Genomic DNA, 16,909 nt, shown 5'->3' on the forward strand with positions numbered 1-16,909 from the left:
ATCTATACAGTAGCATTCTTCCATTTAACCACGAGAGGAATCTTAAAAATTCTTGTAGCACAACCTGCAATGTTCTTCTTTTCAAGGGCAGACAAGCTATTAATCTTTAAGACGTTCCCATATCTAACTACATAGAAATGCAACTATTTATGCAAATAGGGAAATAAAAGAATGCTTTTCCCTAATAGGAAATATCTATTAAAACATCACTGCTGCCATATAATAAAAGACTTATAGATGAATGTCAGCATTCCTTAATTATTAATGCTCCATTTCTAGTGATTATGCATGCTTTGTTGCCATAAAATATATAATCTAGTAACATTTTAACAAAAAATGACTTGGCCTTCAATTCTTTGGGTGCACACTGTTTTATAAACAGTCCTAATGCCGAGGGATTCTCCATTACGAGAGAATGGAATTGATAATAAACAACAGAATTTTCCATTTTTCTAAGGAAAGCAGCCATTAATTACAGGCATGCTATTTGTTTAGTTAACATTTATTAAACAACTGCCACTATATGACTGCCTGAGCACCAAGAACAACGTCTTCTCCAGCTCTTTTTAATTTTTACCCATAGGCATTTAATGCTCTTCTGCCCATTCAATGAACGCGAATCACTGACTCATTTCCATCTAACTCGCATAAAAGTCCTGCAGCTCTTGCTCGCTTTTCCCTGCTAGTCTCCCAGTTTGAGTGGAGCAGCTCAGTGATGGAGCATCACGGGAACTGAAGGCTTTCGTTCCTCTCGCCATCCCCTTTTCTCTAAGCAAACCCAGGACTGCATTTCCCAAGAGGACTTGCTATAAGAACGAGATCACCTGATGTTTCCCCAGCGCCGAACAAAATGGCGGCCCCCATGATGCGACGGTACCGCGCTTGGCTTCGAGCTGGCAAAGTTAGCTTTGCGAATGACACCGTACTTGGAGATTGGAAGAGACCGGTATCCACCAGCGTTCTCTGCTGGAATTCAAAAGGGATTACAACGAAAGAGAACCGGTATGACTGTGGATATTCCAGTTTGTGGCTCTTGGCTGATTTAAAAAAAAAAAAAACTTTCCTCGCGTTTCGCGTTTCCGCTCTTTTAGTGGCTTGCTAGTACGGATTGAAACGCGAAAGGAATCTCGCAAGATTTCAAATGTCCTTCTATGTAGAATGCTGATTAATTTTAGTACTAGTGTATTGGATGAAAATGTAATAAACTAAAGCACTAAAGGATAAGGGGAAAAAAGGTATTTTTTTCCAATTTGAAATAGAACTGAAGATGTAGTTAAAGTATAGAATTCAAACTCTTATCTTTACCTGCTGGCAGATCTTAATGTGATGCTGTTTTGCTGCATAAATTCGTGGGCTGCTTCACAACTAGCACTCTTCCCTTGCAGCATGGAGAAGGAAAAACATTTACTATGGATACCATTGATGCATTTATAAATAGTTTGCATTATTGTATGAGACTGTAACACACACCATCTTGTAAGCAGATTTCTATTTTTTAAAAAATTAAATGATGTTATTAATATTCATATATGAAGGTTTTTCTTTCCAATAGTTAGTATAGCAACAGTTTTTAAACTCAATGTGGATTTAAAAATTACAAGATCACACAGCAAATATTTGTACAGGATACCCATTTGGGAAGCCCCATTTACCTTACAATGATAATGCAAAGAGAGAAAAAATCTATTCTAAATTGTTTTCTAAATTGGCACTGACTTAAAATACATGCTTCAATGTGCTTTTAAATAAATATCTCCTGGTCTCAAGTACATTTTGAACACACTGTATGGACAGATATTATGTAGCAATGGATGGAAAGTAATCAAGGAGAGAAACAACCTAGAACTAGGGAGAAATTTCCTGACAGAACAATTAATCAGTGGTATAGTAGTATAGTATAGTGGAACAACTTGCCTCCAGAAGTTATGAATGTTCCAACCATGGAAATTTTTAAGAGATTGGACAGCTGTTTGTCTAAAATGGTATAGTTTTTCCTGCGTGAGCAGTGGGTTGGATTAGAAGATCTCTAAGGTCCCTTCCAACTCTTCTATTCTATTCTATTCCATTCTTTTCTATTCTATGTAACAACTTTAGAGTATAGCTTGGATGTACATATAAAAAACATGAGTCCAACATTTTAATCAATATACTGTATTGGTTCCTGCATATGAGATAATCAGGAATTTACACAAATACTGAAAAAATCTGAAAATGTCCACTTTTATTAATAAATATGATTATATTGGCAGCCCCTCTTCATGGTTTCAATTATTGCACTTCAGAGAAATGCAGAAACCTAAATTATCATCTTCAAAAGAAAAGAAAGCTTGTATCTATCTATATAATTCTTTTATGGATCTCGGGTATTGATTTTAGTGCTGTTATCATTGCAATGGCATAAGATTGTCTTCACTAATTAAATGCATTTGTTTATGTCATTGTTTAAGTCCAAATCATTGCTTTCAGCTTCTGTAAAGCATTTACTGCAAAATTACTCATTCTCTCAGTCATCAAAATACAGGTGCATGAAGTGCAGTTACTTCTAGTGGCTATGTAGATTTTGTTCCATCTTTTTTCAAATGATAATTTTTGACACTTTCTCAATGAAAGTGACCCTTTGGAAAGGTATTTGGGCTTTTTTTGAGAAACCTTTCAGTTTTTAATTTATTTAAGCTGTTCAGAATTTGAGTTTCTTTAATGTCCTGTCATTTTGTTCCAGTATTAATTGTGCTTGATTTTCTTTCCACTTTCCCAAGTGTTTTAAATTTTTAATTGCATTTATCTAATTACTGATTATACATGTTGGCTGGCTTTCTTTTAGTGATATTTCCTGGGCAGCAGTTGTAGGCTTGGAAATCCATGCACAGATTTCATCCAACTCGAAGCTTTTTTCTGGTTCTCAAGTCCAGTTTGCAGCTCCACCTAATTCTCTAGTATCATTCTTGGATGCTTCTCTTCCTGGTACTCTACCGGTAAGTTTTTTTCAGTCCTGAGTAGAAATATATCATGATCAACCTGTCTTTTTCTAAAGAAAGGAGCAAACTTTAATAAGATCAAAGCAATATGGAATATATAAAATACAAAATGCAGTTTTATTGAAGCACGGTTACAAGTACCTATCAGAGCCCGAAGCAGAACATAAAGTACATCAAGGAAATGTAAAATAACAGATATAAAGACCTCAAATCAGATTCTGTCCCACAAGTTGAACTGAAACAACACATTTATACTTCGTCTAAAGCTATACAGATACCAACTGCTTCTGAAATTCCATAGGAATAATTCCATGGTATCAGCTAAGCTCCACTGGAAGTTGTGCTATATGTTGAAGCAAGAATGTTAACAAGGTAAGAGTAGCTTGGCTACCACCAAACAGAACATCATCAATTTAAGAATAACAGAATAAAGAGTTGGAAGGGACCTTTGAGGTCTTCTAGTCCAATCCCCTACTCAAGCAGGAAACCCTATATCATTTTAGATAAATGGTTGTCCAATATCTTTGATTTACCTTCTATTTTTTATTTCTTGTCTAATTTATTGTAAATAAGAGGCCCCATGCAGGACCTATAATGAAGATTTGAGTGTATATTTATCTCTTCTCTCATGTTACATGTTGTGTTATATATTATGAGGACCCGGATTGTTGTTGGGGGCAGTATGCTGACTCTGTAAACCGCTTAGAGAGGGCTGAAAGCCCTATTAAGCGGTATATAAGTCTAACTGCTACTGCTATTGCTATTATGTTCCTGTTGCTATTGGCATAGATTGGATGGAGTAATACATAAGGTGGTGTAATTTGTAGGCTGGGATGTTAAATTTATTCACAATTATTATGGATTTGTATTATGTCCTTTGTGGGGTCTGCTCTCTTGTTTCTGTTGTTCCAAGGAGCCTACCTACAGATAAATAAATAAATACCTGCTGTTTTTAAAATACTTTGTTATGGATACATTAGGGTCCATGATACCAGTTGCATCATGAATGCTAATTTAATGTGATGTTCTATTTTAATATGTAGGTAAGCCCATAGGTTGCAAAAGAAATCAGTTAACTGGATAAATGAAGACAGGTAATGGCACAGTGTGTGCTTTAGAGTTTTGCTAATTCTGAAGAGGTTGAAAATGCCCTAACCCTAACCCATGATTGTACTATTTTGGTGGATTACTGAACTTCATTGAGAGTTTTCATCTTGTTTTTTTTTTTTTGTCCTGTTAAAATTAAATTTCAATAAGTATTTAGAACTACATTTTGGTTTTTTATGGACTCTTCTGCAGTATAATATGACTTTGTTTTGGATTTTTGGGTTTTTTGCTGTTGTAAAAGTTTGTCTTGTTCATGCAAAATACAGTAAAGCAGCAATACCTTTTTTCCAGCTATATGTACTAATATTCATATAAGAATAATCTGTAATCCGAAAGGTAATAAATATTTTTGTCTGGTATTTTTCCCATAATATTTGTATTTTAGACTGCTCACTTTTAAACCTTACATACATAAATAGGACATATAAGTCTTTTAGAATTGGTTATAACTGGAGCAGTCTATAATCCTTAGAATTAATAAATAAACCAGCATTCTACTCACAAAACCCAATAGGCACAGAAGTCAGAAAAAGACTAAAATGCCAATTTATCTTTGTTGGACCACTATGACCAAACTCCTCATTTTTCATCAAACATATTTATAGAATATGTTATAGAAGTCCATTTTTCTGTAGGTTGGCTGACAGTTAGTGTGCGTCCACTGTTTCCTTTAAGGTTGTTTTTATTTTTAAAATAATCTTGGCTATTATCTTGATAGTTTGAGAAACAGTAACCATCAGGATGGACTGCTCCTTCCAAACACACTTTTGATGATACAGCAAAATAATAATAATAATAGTAATTCTTCTGTTTTCTTGTGTATCTTATAGCCACAATATTTAAGCCCTCAGCTCAGTTATTTTGAATTTTATTATTATTATTATTTAAAAAAACTACTTTTGAATGTTGTAGACAGGGTGTTTCATATTGAGCTTATAACAAAATATATTCATATTTTGTGAATATAGCAGTTAGTTTCAGCTATGGGTTTAGCTTGTATATACCATGTACTTTGACAGTCTGAGAAGTGTAGTGTTTGCTATGTCTCTGAAAATTTCCTTCAACAAAATGAGAAAAGCAGATTCCTATCTGCATATACTGGCTGTCCTGGCTTCGGTGCATTTTAAGAGGATTTTTTTTTTTAACAATTGCTAAGTAGTGGATTATTTTGACCCAAACTGGCTTTTAAAATGATAAATCCTCCTAATTTGCTTGTTAACCCGTGAGAAAAACAATGGATCTGGTGATTTACAATTTCAGCTATAGCTTTTTGTCTATACGGGGCGGGGGGGGGGAGGTCTCTTTCTTTTTATTTATTCTTTTATTGCTTTTAAAATAATGACAGAGAATTAGGGGGGGACTACACAGATAAAAATACATGTATTTTTAGAAAGCATACATGTCAAAGAAAGCATAGTGCTTTTTATTTTTAAAAAATGAAAGAAAAAGTATATTATAATACTATTTGTAATATAATACATTATTACACTAATAGTTTATATATATATATATATATATATATATATATATATATATATATAATTATATAATTATCTGTGAATTGCAATTATTACTATAATAATAGTTATATATATATATATAACTATTATTATAGTAATAATTGCAATTCACAGATAATTATATAATTATATATAGTTATCTAATGAAACCTTTACTTAAATTCATGTATATTTCTAATATATTTATATAACTATTATATATTATATAATTATAATGTTATATTCTTATAACATGTATATTTCTAATACATTTATATAACTATTATATTTTTAACCTTAGAATAGTTTGCATGAATCTCATATTTCATTATATTTACCTATACGTAGTCTATGTCTATAGGCAATTTGCTCATAGATCGTAAGTGCAATTAGATCTTCTGTATTTTGGCTGAAGGGATGAGGGGTTGCTTTCTCATCAGTGATTGGTAGATATGTCCAAACTGTTTTGTATTATTTACTATACTAGGTAAGGCTGAAAAATATTTTTTGAATGCAGTGGAATACTTTGCCAGATAACTTTTAGTAGTGAAATGTTTGTATTAATCAAGGTATAACTTGGCCCACAGACCCAACGGGGAGTACCACAGTGAAGGTGGCTACTAGATAGATAGCAAACGCACACACACATGGATTCCCTGCTTCAGTAATCATCTCAAATTACTGCATTACCATTATTTTATTGTTTCATTATTTTGCTACTTATAATGTTTACATTTCTTTTCATTTCTCTGTTTTTATTGTTGTAAGTCATCTAGAGTAGCCCCACGGCAAGATGGGTAGCAAATAAATGTAATAAACAAACAAGCAAGCAAATAAGTTAATAGCTCTTTCTCTACCTAGCTATTTCCTGATAACCATTTCAATTGTCTAGAGCAGTGGTTGTCAACCTGTGGTCCATGGACCCCTGGGGCGCTGTGATATCATCGCAAGGGTTCAGCAAAGGCTTGAAGAAATATTACGATTTAAATCTTGACTTAAGTCTTGGGGGGGTCCATGGTCAGAAAAGGGGGTCCATGATGAAGAAAAAGTTGAGAACCATTGGTTTAGAACATATTAGAATTGTTACATAGCAAAACATTTAAATCCATGTATCCATGTTAATTTAGGCCAGTGTTTTATTAGAGGTTAAAACTCAACTCTGTGTCATCTTTCAATGAATGTACTTAAGAGCACTAAAACAAAAGCACAAAACTTAAACATACAGTGTGCAATATTAAAAACAATCGTGCTCTGCAGAGTGGTGGGATTTAATTTTTTTTACTACCAGTTCTGTAGGCATGGTTGGTGGGCGTGACAGGTGAAGGTTACTGCAAAATCCCCATTCCCTCCCAATCAGCTGGGAATCAGGAGGCAGAGAATAGATGGGGGCGGTGCCAGTCTGACATGGTATTTACCAGTTCTCCGAATTACTCAAAATTTCCACTACCGATTCTCTAGAACTGGTCAGAACCTGCTGAATACCACCTCTAGCTCTGCACCATAAAATGGAAAAATATTACCCCTTGTACTTCCCATTTGCAAGGAAACATGGGTTTTTTAAAGCAATCAAAAAGGAATCACATACTGTTTAAAAGAGTATGAATTCAAGTTGTGTGTTGTGTCTCTCTAGGTTCTCAACAGACGATGCGTGGAAGCAGCAGTGTCAACAGGCCTTGCACTGAACTGCACCATAAACAAGAAGTCCTTGTTTGACAGGAAACACTATTTCTATGCAGATCTGCCTGTGAGTATATATCAGGCTTTGTCCTTGACAAATCGGAAGAGGAACATGCCTGAAGAACAGATTTTGGGGGGGGGGGGGGGGAGCCAACAAAAGAGAAGCTTTGTTTTTTTCCAGCCACTGTTTACTCGTCCAAGCTGGATGCAGCCCTGAATTCAGATGAATGGGCAGCTGTAGCCAGGAGCTTGCAGATTGATGATGATTGTTCTGATGGCTGTGCCTCATGTTTTCAGGGCTTTGGGAGTAATTGAACTGGGGAAGGTACTGTTAGGACAAGCCTTCCTTTATTCTCATTAATGGCCTGCTAGGATTAAGACAAACGGTATGAATCTTTTTAAATGAATGTATTACAGACGCATATTGGTGCTCCAGTGACTTCACAAGCACTTATTGTCATTACGTCTGAGAATCTCAAACACATCACTAAGTGTTGTATCTTATGATTCTTATGAATCTTGATTATTTTTTCTTTATGTACACTGAGAGCATATGCAAATTCCTTGTGTGTCCAATCACACTTGGCCAATAAAAAAATCTATTTTATTGTATTTTGTGTTTTGTTTTAAATTTGTTCAGATATCTAAAGCAAATCAATTGATGCCAGTGGTGAAAACCCCCAGTAAAATGAGGCAATGCCTACCACACTTTAGGGGGTATTCAGTCTAGTTCATGCAGCAAACTAGCCAAGTAGGAAGGGGGAGCTTAGCTTTTTTTTTTTTTTTTTTGCCAATTAGATCTGTCATACAAGTCTCCCTCTCCCTCCAATTAATTCTTTCCATGTAGTTTTTTTTGATAGTCTGAAGGCATTTAACATAACATTTGTGTATGATAAATTACATTGGAAGGCTAAATGTGAATGTTGAGCATTAATAAAAAATGAAATTTGGTTATTCACTTTCACTTTTATTTGTGTTTTTATTTTTTTAATAGAATATAATAGAATTCTTTATTGGCCAAATGTGGCTGGACACACAAGGAATTTGTTTTTGGTGCATATGCTCTCAGTGCACATAAAGAAAAATAAAATACATTCATCAAGAATCAAAAGATACAACACTGAGTGATAGTCATAAGTTACTAATAAGCAATCAAATTGTACTAGGAAACAAATAAAGTAATATAAATTGTAAAGATACAAGCAACATGGTTATAGTCATAAGTGGGAAGACATAGGTGATAGGAAGGAAGACAAGAATAATAGTAATACAGTCTTAGTAAATAATTTGTCAGTGTTGTGGGAATTAGTTGTTTAGCAGAATGTTGACTTTTGGGAAAAAGCTATCCTTGTGTCTAGTTGTTCTGGTGTGGAGTGCCCTATGGTGTCATTTTGAGGGTAGAAGTTGAAACAATTTATGTCCAGGATAGGAGGGGTCTGTAGATATTTTCACAGCCCTCTTTTTGACATGTGTAGTATACAGCTCCTCAATGGAAGGCAGGTTGGTAGCAGTTGTTTTTTCTGCAGTTCTAATTATACGTTGAAGTCTGTCTGTCTTACTTGGTTGCAGAGCCAAACCAGACAGTTATAGAAGTACAGATGACAGACTCAATAATTCCTCTGTAGAACTGAATCAGCAGCTCTTTGGGCAGTTTGAGCTTTCTGAGTTGGCACAGAAATATTTTTTTCAGTCAGAACTACCTTGAGAGAAGGGGTGGTCAGAACGGAAAGAGTACATGCAGCCTACCATATATACCATATTTTTCAGAGTATAAGATGCACCGGAGTATAAGATGCACCAAGATTTTGAAGAGGCAAATTAAAAAAAAAAAGGTTTTTGCACTCTGCAGACCTCCCAGAAACGGCCCATTCTTCGCAAAAATGGGCCTGCCTTTTGTCAAAAAAAGGGCATGCATAGCCTTTAGGAGGCTTATAGAGTGCTGCTGAGGGGGAGGCAAAAACGAACAAAAAACGGCCTATTTTTCATTCATTTCTGCCTTCCCCAGCCTTCAGGCTATGCACTAAAGGCTATGCACGGCCATTTTGGTGAAGGGGGTGGGGTTTTGGGAGGCCCAAAATGCTGTATTCAGTGTATGACGCACCCAGATTTTCACTCTCTTTTTTGAGAGAGAAAGGTGCGTCTTATACTCTGAAAAATACGATATATCTTTTGGTGTCAATAGTTAACAAGAAGGAGGGGTCCGTGTGTTAAAAGGCAAAGATGATCAGCTTTCATTTGAAATGAGCTATCTGTTAACATTCTAAATGCAGGCTGGTTATCAGATCACTCAGCACAGGGTTCCCATTGCGGTGAATGGCTGCTTACAATACTTTATGCCAGCCGATAAAAACCCGAACGAAATTGTAAGCAAGACTGTGAGGATCAAGCAAATACAGTTGGAACAAGACAGTGGAAAGAGTCTTCATGATGATTTTAGAAGCCAAACACTCATTGACCTCAACAGAGCAGGTATGTTTTAAACATATTTATGCATGTAACTGTTGCAAGAAGTATTTATATGTTTTCAACGGAGCACATATTCTCAAATTAAAATAACTGGATTTGATGCCCAGTTAAAGTTTCAAAGATCAAAGTTTCAAAGAAAGACTTGACTGTATCATCTATACTGAAAGTGTCGAGCCGCAGCTATGAGCACGAGGCAGACCCAGACAAGCCAAGATAAGATGTCTAAAGTGTCACCATTCACTTATGTCATGTAAAAAAAATTGGAAGCATAACCTCCCATTTCATTTTCTATTTATACACAAACACAGATGCTTTTCTGGGAGCTTGAAGTTCCAGGCTGAAAAATAATGGAACCCAGAGGGAAAAATATTTTAACCATTTATATTTAATTGAATAATTAAATGACCAAATAGAATTTTTGGTGGCATTTTCCAAATGAAGGCTGTTTCTTTAATCAGGCTGTCTTGGGTATCATCAGATGGGAAAATCAGGTACCATCAAGATGTTTGAGCGCAAAAATATTCACTTTTCTTCCTACACAGAGATCTGTTTGCTGTATCAGGTGTTCAGGGACCAGAAGATTTGCCAGACACAGGATATTTCCCATAGATCTGTCTGTTGATGCTACATTTCAAAGCCAGAGACCACATTCCTCTGTTTGCTACCTAATTTGCAAAAGGACAGTCTTTTACAGCTAGTTATGAGCATCCCATGGGACGTGGTGGCTCAATGGGACACAGTAGCTAAGATGCTGAGTTTGTTGATCAGAAAGGTCAGCAGTTCAGCAGTTCGTATCCCTAGTGCCCTGTAACGGAGTGAGCTCCCGTTACTTGTCCCAGCTTCTGCCAATCTAGCAGTTTGAAAGCACATAAAATGCAAGTAGAAAAAATAGGAATCACCTTTAGTGAGAAGGTAACAGCATTCCATGCACCTTCAGTGTTTAGTCATGCCGGCCATATGACCACAGAGACATCTTCGAACAGCACTGGCTCTTCAGCTTTGAAATGGAGATGAGCACCACCCCCTAGAGTCGGTAATGACTAGTACATATATGTAAGGGGAACCTTTACTTATGAGCATCTCACATTTCTCTTGGGGGACTTTACATATAGTTTCTTTTTTTATATTAGTGACATGTGACTCAAGACAGAATGACAGTTCTACTGTTGTATGAATTTTGACAGGGATTAAATAATAAATGACCCTGAATCGCCTCACATAAAAGCTAGAGCAGCTTTAAATGTGCTCAACATTATTGACTGAACTGATACAATGAGATGAAAAAGCTGCTGCTGTTATCCTTCCTCTGCCTCTGGTAGGGATCGGCCTCATGGAGCTTGTCATGGAACCAGAAATGTGTTGTGGAGAAGAGGCGGCAGCCGCGGTGAGAGAACTTCAACTCATCCTGCAGGTTCTCGGGAGCAGCCAGGCAAACATGGCAGGTAGGGGAACTGCAGGGCTTATTTATCTTTCCTCAACTGTGATTTTCTATAAGAAAGGTCCTTTCACAGTAGCTTTCTTTGCCGTGCAGCCACTAATCATTTAGCATTGTTTGGCTGCCTTTTGTTGGAGGTTTTTTCTCTCCTTCATAAGATTTCTGAAGCTGTATGTGGTATTCCTACCTTAGGTATCTTGGAGACATTAGTGCTTCTGACTCAGCTCAGATATTTCTAGCCTGATGACCTTTTTTTGAAACTGTGCATGATAAACCTAAGTGGGAATAGAATTATTGATGGCTCCTGGGTGGACTTTTCTTTTGCTTCCACATTAGCCTCCCCAAATGCAAATTCTTCGGGACAATACTAACTGTAACTTGTCTAATAATTTCTAGTTTTATACTGCTAGTTGTAAGAGATCCTGGGAATGTTGCAAAATGGAAATATTTGAGATTCAGCTTCAAGTAAATATTTGCTAACAAGTTATATTTTTATTGATTATTATATTTTTATGAAACAAAGCCTTGGTTTTATCCAAATAATTTACCCTTATAATTGGCAGCACTCCCCTCCCCATTTCCTGCTATGTTGTTTCTTTGTGGTGATGGTGGGAGCTGCTACTGAGGAAGGGATAAATAAGGATGATTAGGAATGTACATCAAAGTGCTATATTTCCATCAGGATAATGACAACTGCCCAGCTAAATGCTTACTTGCTTATATCAGGCAACAGGGATATAAGAATTTGCTATGGGTAGATTGTTGCTGTATTGACAAAAGTAAAAGCATTATTCATGGTGTACATTATATGAATGATTTAACAAGAATAAGCACCTCTGTATTTTACCACGAAAATCACATGGATAGACTTAATAAAGTGATTGTTGATATACTGTAGTGCCAGATTATGGGCCCATCAAGTCAGATGCTGGCAGAGGAAGAAATGAAGATCTAATAGTGTTTATGATGTGGCTAGATTAAAGTAACTAATATTGTCATGCTGGAAAAGACAGTCAAAAGCTTCAGAGAAGGGATTGCAGTAGAAGTATGAAACATAAGAAGGATGAACATACAAAAGGTCGTCACAATAAAAGATGAAATGAATCAATTACCTTTTGACATATTCAGTATCAGCAAATTGAAATAGACTAGAATCGGACAGGCAGAAGATCAGACTGCTTACTATTGAGAGTCTGAAAAAAGAAGTAGATTAAACTAATGACAAGTACAACAATCTTAAAAATCCTTAGAATTGATAGTGAAGTGGTCAATAGCTTTTGTTGTTTAGGATCGACTAAAAGAACAAGCATGCTGCAAAACTAGCATTTGATAGGATAGCCATGAAAGCCTTGGAAAACGTAATTAGATGCTGCGAGATAGTCTGATAGCTTCAAAGCTCTGCAAAAATGATTTGAAAGCAGCATTTTGAAGAAGAAGATAGAAAAATGTATTAATGCTTTTGAACGCCAGTGTTGCAGAAGACTCTAGAGAATTCCATGGATAGCCAAGAAAATTAATGAATTGCACAAGAAAATACAGAATTGTCCTTTGAAGCACAAAATGATCAGGCTCAAATTATCATATCTGAGCACAAGATGAGAAACCCTGCTCCTTTTTAACAATCCATAATGCTGGCCAATATGGAAAGAAAAAGAAGAGCACAACCAGCAGCAAAGTGAATGGATTAAAGTAGTGAGAGGTGCGTTGCTGAAAAACCAGGCTTAGTGACAGATCATTCTGAAGAAGTCTATCTGAGTGGCCACTAAAAACAGTCACTGACTTAATAACATATAATAATAGCTGGATCATTCTAGAACAGGGGTGTCAAACTCGATTTTATTGAGGGGCGCATCAGAATTATGTTTGACCTTGGGGAGCCAGGGTGGGTGTGGCCAAGGTGGGCTTGGCCAACTCGATATCATGCCGGGGCACTTATGGCTCGAGTGCTCTGGCAATGAAAATGGGCTCCCGCGACAGCTTCCTGCAACCCTCTGCCAGCAGACGCCCTCCTGAGCTCCGTTTTGCTGGCAGAGGCACATGGGTTGGTCCTTTGTTGTTTCTAGGGCGGCCCCATGGGCCAGATCTAAACACCCCGCAGGGTGGATCCAGCCCCTGGGCCTTGAGTTTGATACCCCTATTCTAGAATAATTGAGTGTATTGATAGAGGCAGAAAGTTTTTTCTATTAGACTTTGTATGCAGTTTAGTCTCATTTATTTATCAAATTTCTACACTCTCCATCTCATCTAAGTGACTCTGGGCAGTTTGCAAACAATTTTGGTCATTTTCTTAAGTGTTATGCAAATAGTATAGTATTATCTATAATACTATAAGTATTCCCTATAATAATTACCTATTAATTTACCTAAACCACATAGTTCAGCGAAAAGTACTCAACCCCCACCACTTTCATTTTTCTAGCTTTTTGCAACTATAAAAATATCTCTACAACCACAGTACTTGTTTTAAAGGTTTCATGTGACTCTTGCTGAAATAGAACAAAAGTTTGGGTGAATAAATAATGGACAACTATGCTTGTTTCATTTATATCATGTAATCAAAGGTTCATTCTAAAATTCAAGCAAAACTGTTTTGAAAAGATAATTATTGACCTTTTTGAGTAAGTAGCTAATTACAAACATTTTTGACTGCAAAAACTAGAACCAAAGCTTTTCTGTAAACTTTGATATTCAAAGCAAATCAGGAAATAATAAAAAAGCAGGTTATTTTATTTTTACAAACTGTAATATTCAAAGTAGTCAAAATGTAGGCTTCTATACAGTGCGTTGCTGGAGTTTTATGTGCTATGTACCCAGTGTTTTTCATTAAGATTTAAGAGAAAATCTTGCTTCACCTTATGCAATAGTACAGGGGTGTCAAACTCAAGGCCCCCGGGCTGAATCTAACCCACAGGGTGCTTAGATCCAGCCCATGGGGCTGGCCTGGAAATAGCAAAGGACCAGCCTGTGGTGCCTCTGCTAGTGAAAGCAGGCTGCGGGAGGGCCACAGGCGCACCCCCCCCCTTGCATCCCATTTTGGCTGGCAGGGTGTTGCAGGAGGGTATCCGTCTCGTCTCCTCCCCCTTTCGGCCAGTCCCTGGAGGACAACTACAATGCTGGTCCAGCCCTCCAAAAAATCCAGTTTGACACCCCTGTAATAGTATCTTATAGCAAATAGGAAGAGTGTGAAAAGCTTCCTCTCTTACACCCCCATTATTGGTACAGAATTATTGAGGAGATTTTATATTGCTTTATCAGTTTGACTTCTAGATTTTTACAGGTTTGATCAGGAAGTACTGTATCTGCAAAAACAAAGAAATATACACCTGAAATAGTTGTTTTAGTGCCTGATTGTTCTATCAGTTTATGTGGAAATCTGTATTAGCTTATTGCTGTTTGAAAGGGTTTTCAGTTGTATTCATTGCAAAGATTATAAGTCCTTGAAGGGGAAAAATGGGCTTTTCTCACCTGTCCTTGTGCTATAAATTTTCAAGGACACTTGAGTAAATCTGTTTGGATTGCTGTAGGCTTTGTGATAGAATTCTACCAAGCCATCAAATGATAGTTTCATACAATCAAAATCCTTGACAAAGCCTTTTTTAGCTTAGTTGTTTCACTTTTTGTCTTCTGGATATTTGTTTAGAACTGTGTTAGTATTATAATTGTGTTATAATACCAATACAATGTTAGCGTTATTATAATATATATAGAGATAAAAGCCAAATACCACTCACTCAGCATGAAATCTCTAGAACTGTAGAGCCTCAAAACTTGAAATTCGGCACTTAGGTTCCTCTTGGCTTCTAGGTGCTTGCTAAGAAAGGATTTGTCAAAATCAGTTTTTCGAATATAGATCATCAATATTTCTTATACAGTATTATATTAACACGCATCGATGCTAAGGAGTTAGACATTCTACTCCCTCTCCCCACCTGAAAGGAACTCTGTTCCAACTGCCAGTTGTCTTACATTAACATGCTCTGATGCTCACCCCATCGCTTGACCGGGCATGGCCAAGCGTGTGATTCATCTGGCCTGCGGGCTGAGAATTTAGACATTCTACTCTCCCTCCCCACCTGAAAAGAACTCTGTTCCAACTGCCAGTTACCTTATATTAACACGCTCTGCTAAAGAGTTACACATTCTACATTAATGTTCAAACTTTAAGTATCAAACCTGATCACATAGTTTCGTAGCAAAGCATGGGTATCCAGCTAGTATTATAATATGTGTCAAATTATGTGTATTAATAAACTTACAACAAAAATGAAATATGTGTCCAAGGTAAACATGTAATATATGTTTTACAGTAATATTTGCAGCAATGTGTAGATGAAGATATAGAGGTGCAAAATATAGTAATACTCCAGATAGCAATCAGGTAACTTATAACATAGACAGTAATCAAGCTCACTGCCTGGATGTCTTAGAATAGAATAAATCAGTGGGACAATGAATTATTTTAAAATGGGCAATAAAACATTATATGAGTTAATTTGAACAATTCCTGTCCTGTACAGGGTAATAGGCTGTGTAAAATAAGCATGCTATAAAATCTAACATTGTCACAGGGGGCAACCTGTCAAACTTTGCCAAAGAAAAGCCCCATTGATTTTTCATAGTGGTTCTATTAGTAAGATAGGAAGCCGGTTACAGTTTATTGGATTGTTGATTAGGAAAGCATCTTCAGAGCAACATCTGAGAAAAATAGGTACAGTGTAGCTCAGTGCTTGCATGGCAATTTTCCTAATTTTTTCCTTTCACCAGGAGTTTGCATCTATAAAACCTTAACAGTTTTCAGTGTCATTTTTTTAAATAACTACACAAATCTTATATTACTGTCAAGCAAAATTAATTTTGTTCTATACGTCACAAAGTTTTTTCTCAACTGACTGTGGAGTCTTAAAAACGATGTAAAGGCTTGGTTTGTGCATAAATGCTGAACCTCTTGGGAGCATCAGTGCCTTAAGATGTGTACAGATGCCACACACAGAGGGATGCACATATTCCTGTTTGAAATAGGTCTCCAGAAAAGCTTCTGAAGTGTGTTTCATTTGATAAAAGTGTAGTAAAGCCTTGGATAATCATCATATAATCTTCTATAGCAATTTTGCAATATATATATATATATATATTTGTAAGCGGTATGGGTTCATATTCAACTGCTCATATTATTTTCAGAGGGCCAGTTGAGAGTAGATGCAAATGTATCTGTACATCATCCTGGCCAACTTTATGGAGTAAGGACCGAAGTGAAGAATATCAACAGTGCTCGGTTTCTCGCGAAGGCAATAGGTAAATAAAACTTTTCTTCCTAGCTAAAACCCTAGAAATTTGAAATTTCATATCCAACAAAACCTGTTTGTAGAAAACCTATTTGTAAAACCTGTAGTAGAATATTGATACAAATCTATTAAGTCTTTAAACTACATATATGATTTTCCATCTCTGCCTTGTTGATGTAGAATGTACAATTAAATTACATTAAAAGGTAGTCCTTGACTTATGACGAGTTGTTTAAAACCCTTCTGACCATCATAAAACATTGTGCTGTCCTTCTCTGCACAATCACATGATGACAAACTGCGCGATTGGCAATTTGGTCATGCTTACACTGGTTGCCAAACCCCCCACAATCATGGGATCGCCATTTGCAATCTTCTCTGCCAATTTTTCCAGAAAGTCAGTGTGGAAGCCAGCAAAGAACGTAGCAAGTTGCTGCTTCCTGCCAAAAGATTTCACCACTCTTCTGT

At 36.4% G+C, this 16,909-nt stretch overlaps 1 protein-coding gene across 1 annotated transcript in view; it reads left to right on the forward strand.

The window, feature by feature from the left end:
* The first annotated feature begins 843 nt into the window (after positions 1 to 843).
* Positions 844 to 16,909, forward strand: part of GATB (glutamyl-tRNA amidotransferase subunit B) — a 34,648-nt gene continuing 18,582 nt past the window's right edge. Inside the window, exons 1-6 of the mRNA XM_032224741.1 lie at positions 844 to 1,002; positions 2,822 to 2,972; positions 7,212 to 7,325; positions 9,529 to 9,727; positions 11,044 to 11,166; positions 16,338 to 16,451. Of these exons, the coding sequence (XP_032080632.1) occupies positions 851 to 1,002; positions 2,822 to 2,972; positions 7,212 to 7,325; positions 9,529 to 9,727; positions 11,044 to 11,166; positions 16,338 to 16,451 (853 nt within the window). The 5' untranslated portion in view covers positions 844 to 850. The remainder of the gene's footprint in view (positions 1,003 to 2,821; positions 2,973 to 7,211; positions 7,326 to 9,528; positions 9,728 to 11,043; positions 11,167 to 16,337; positions 16,452 to 16,909) is intronic.

This window comes from Thamnophis elegans, chromosome 9 (assembly GCF_009769535.1).
Source record: "Thamnophis elegans isolate rThaEle1 chromosome 9, rThaEle1.pri, whole genome shotgun sequence".
NCBI classification, from domain to species: domain Eukaryota; kingdom Metazoa; phylum Chordata; class Lepidosauria; order Squamata; family Colubridae; genus Thamnophis; species Thamnophis elegans.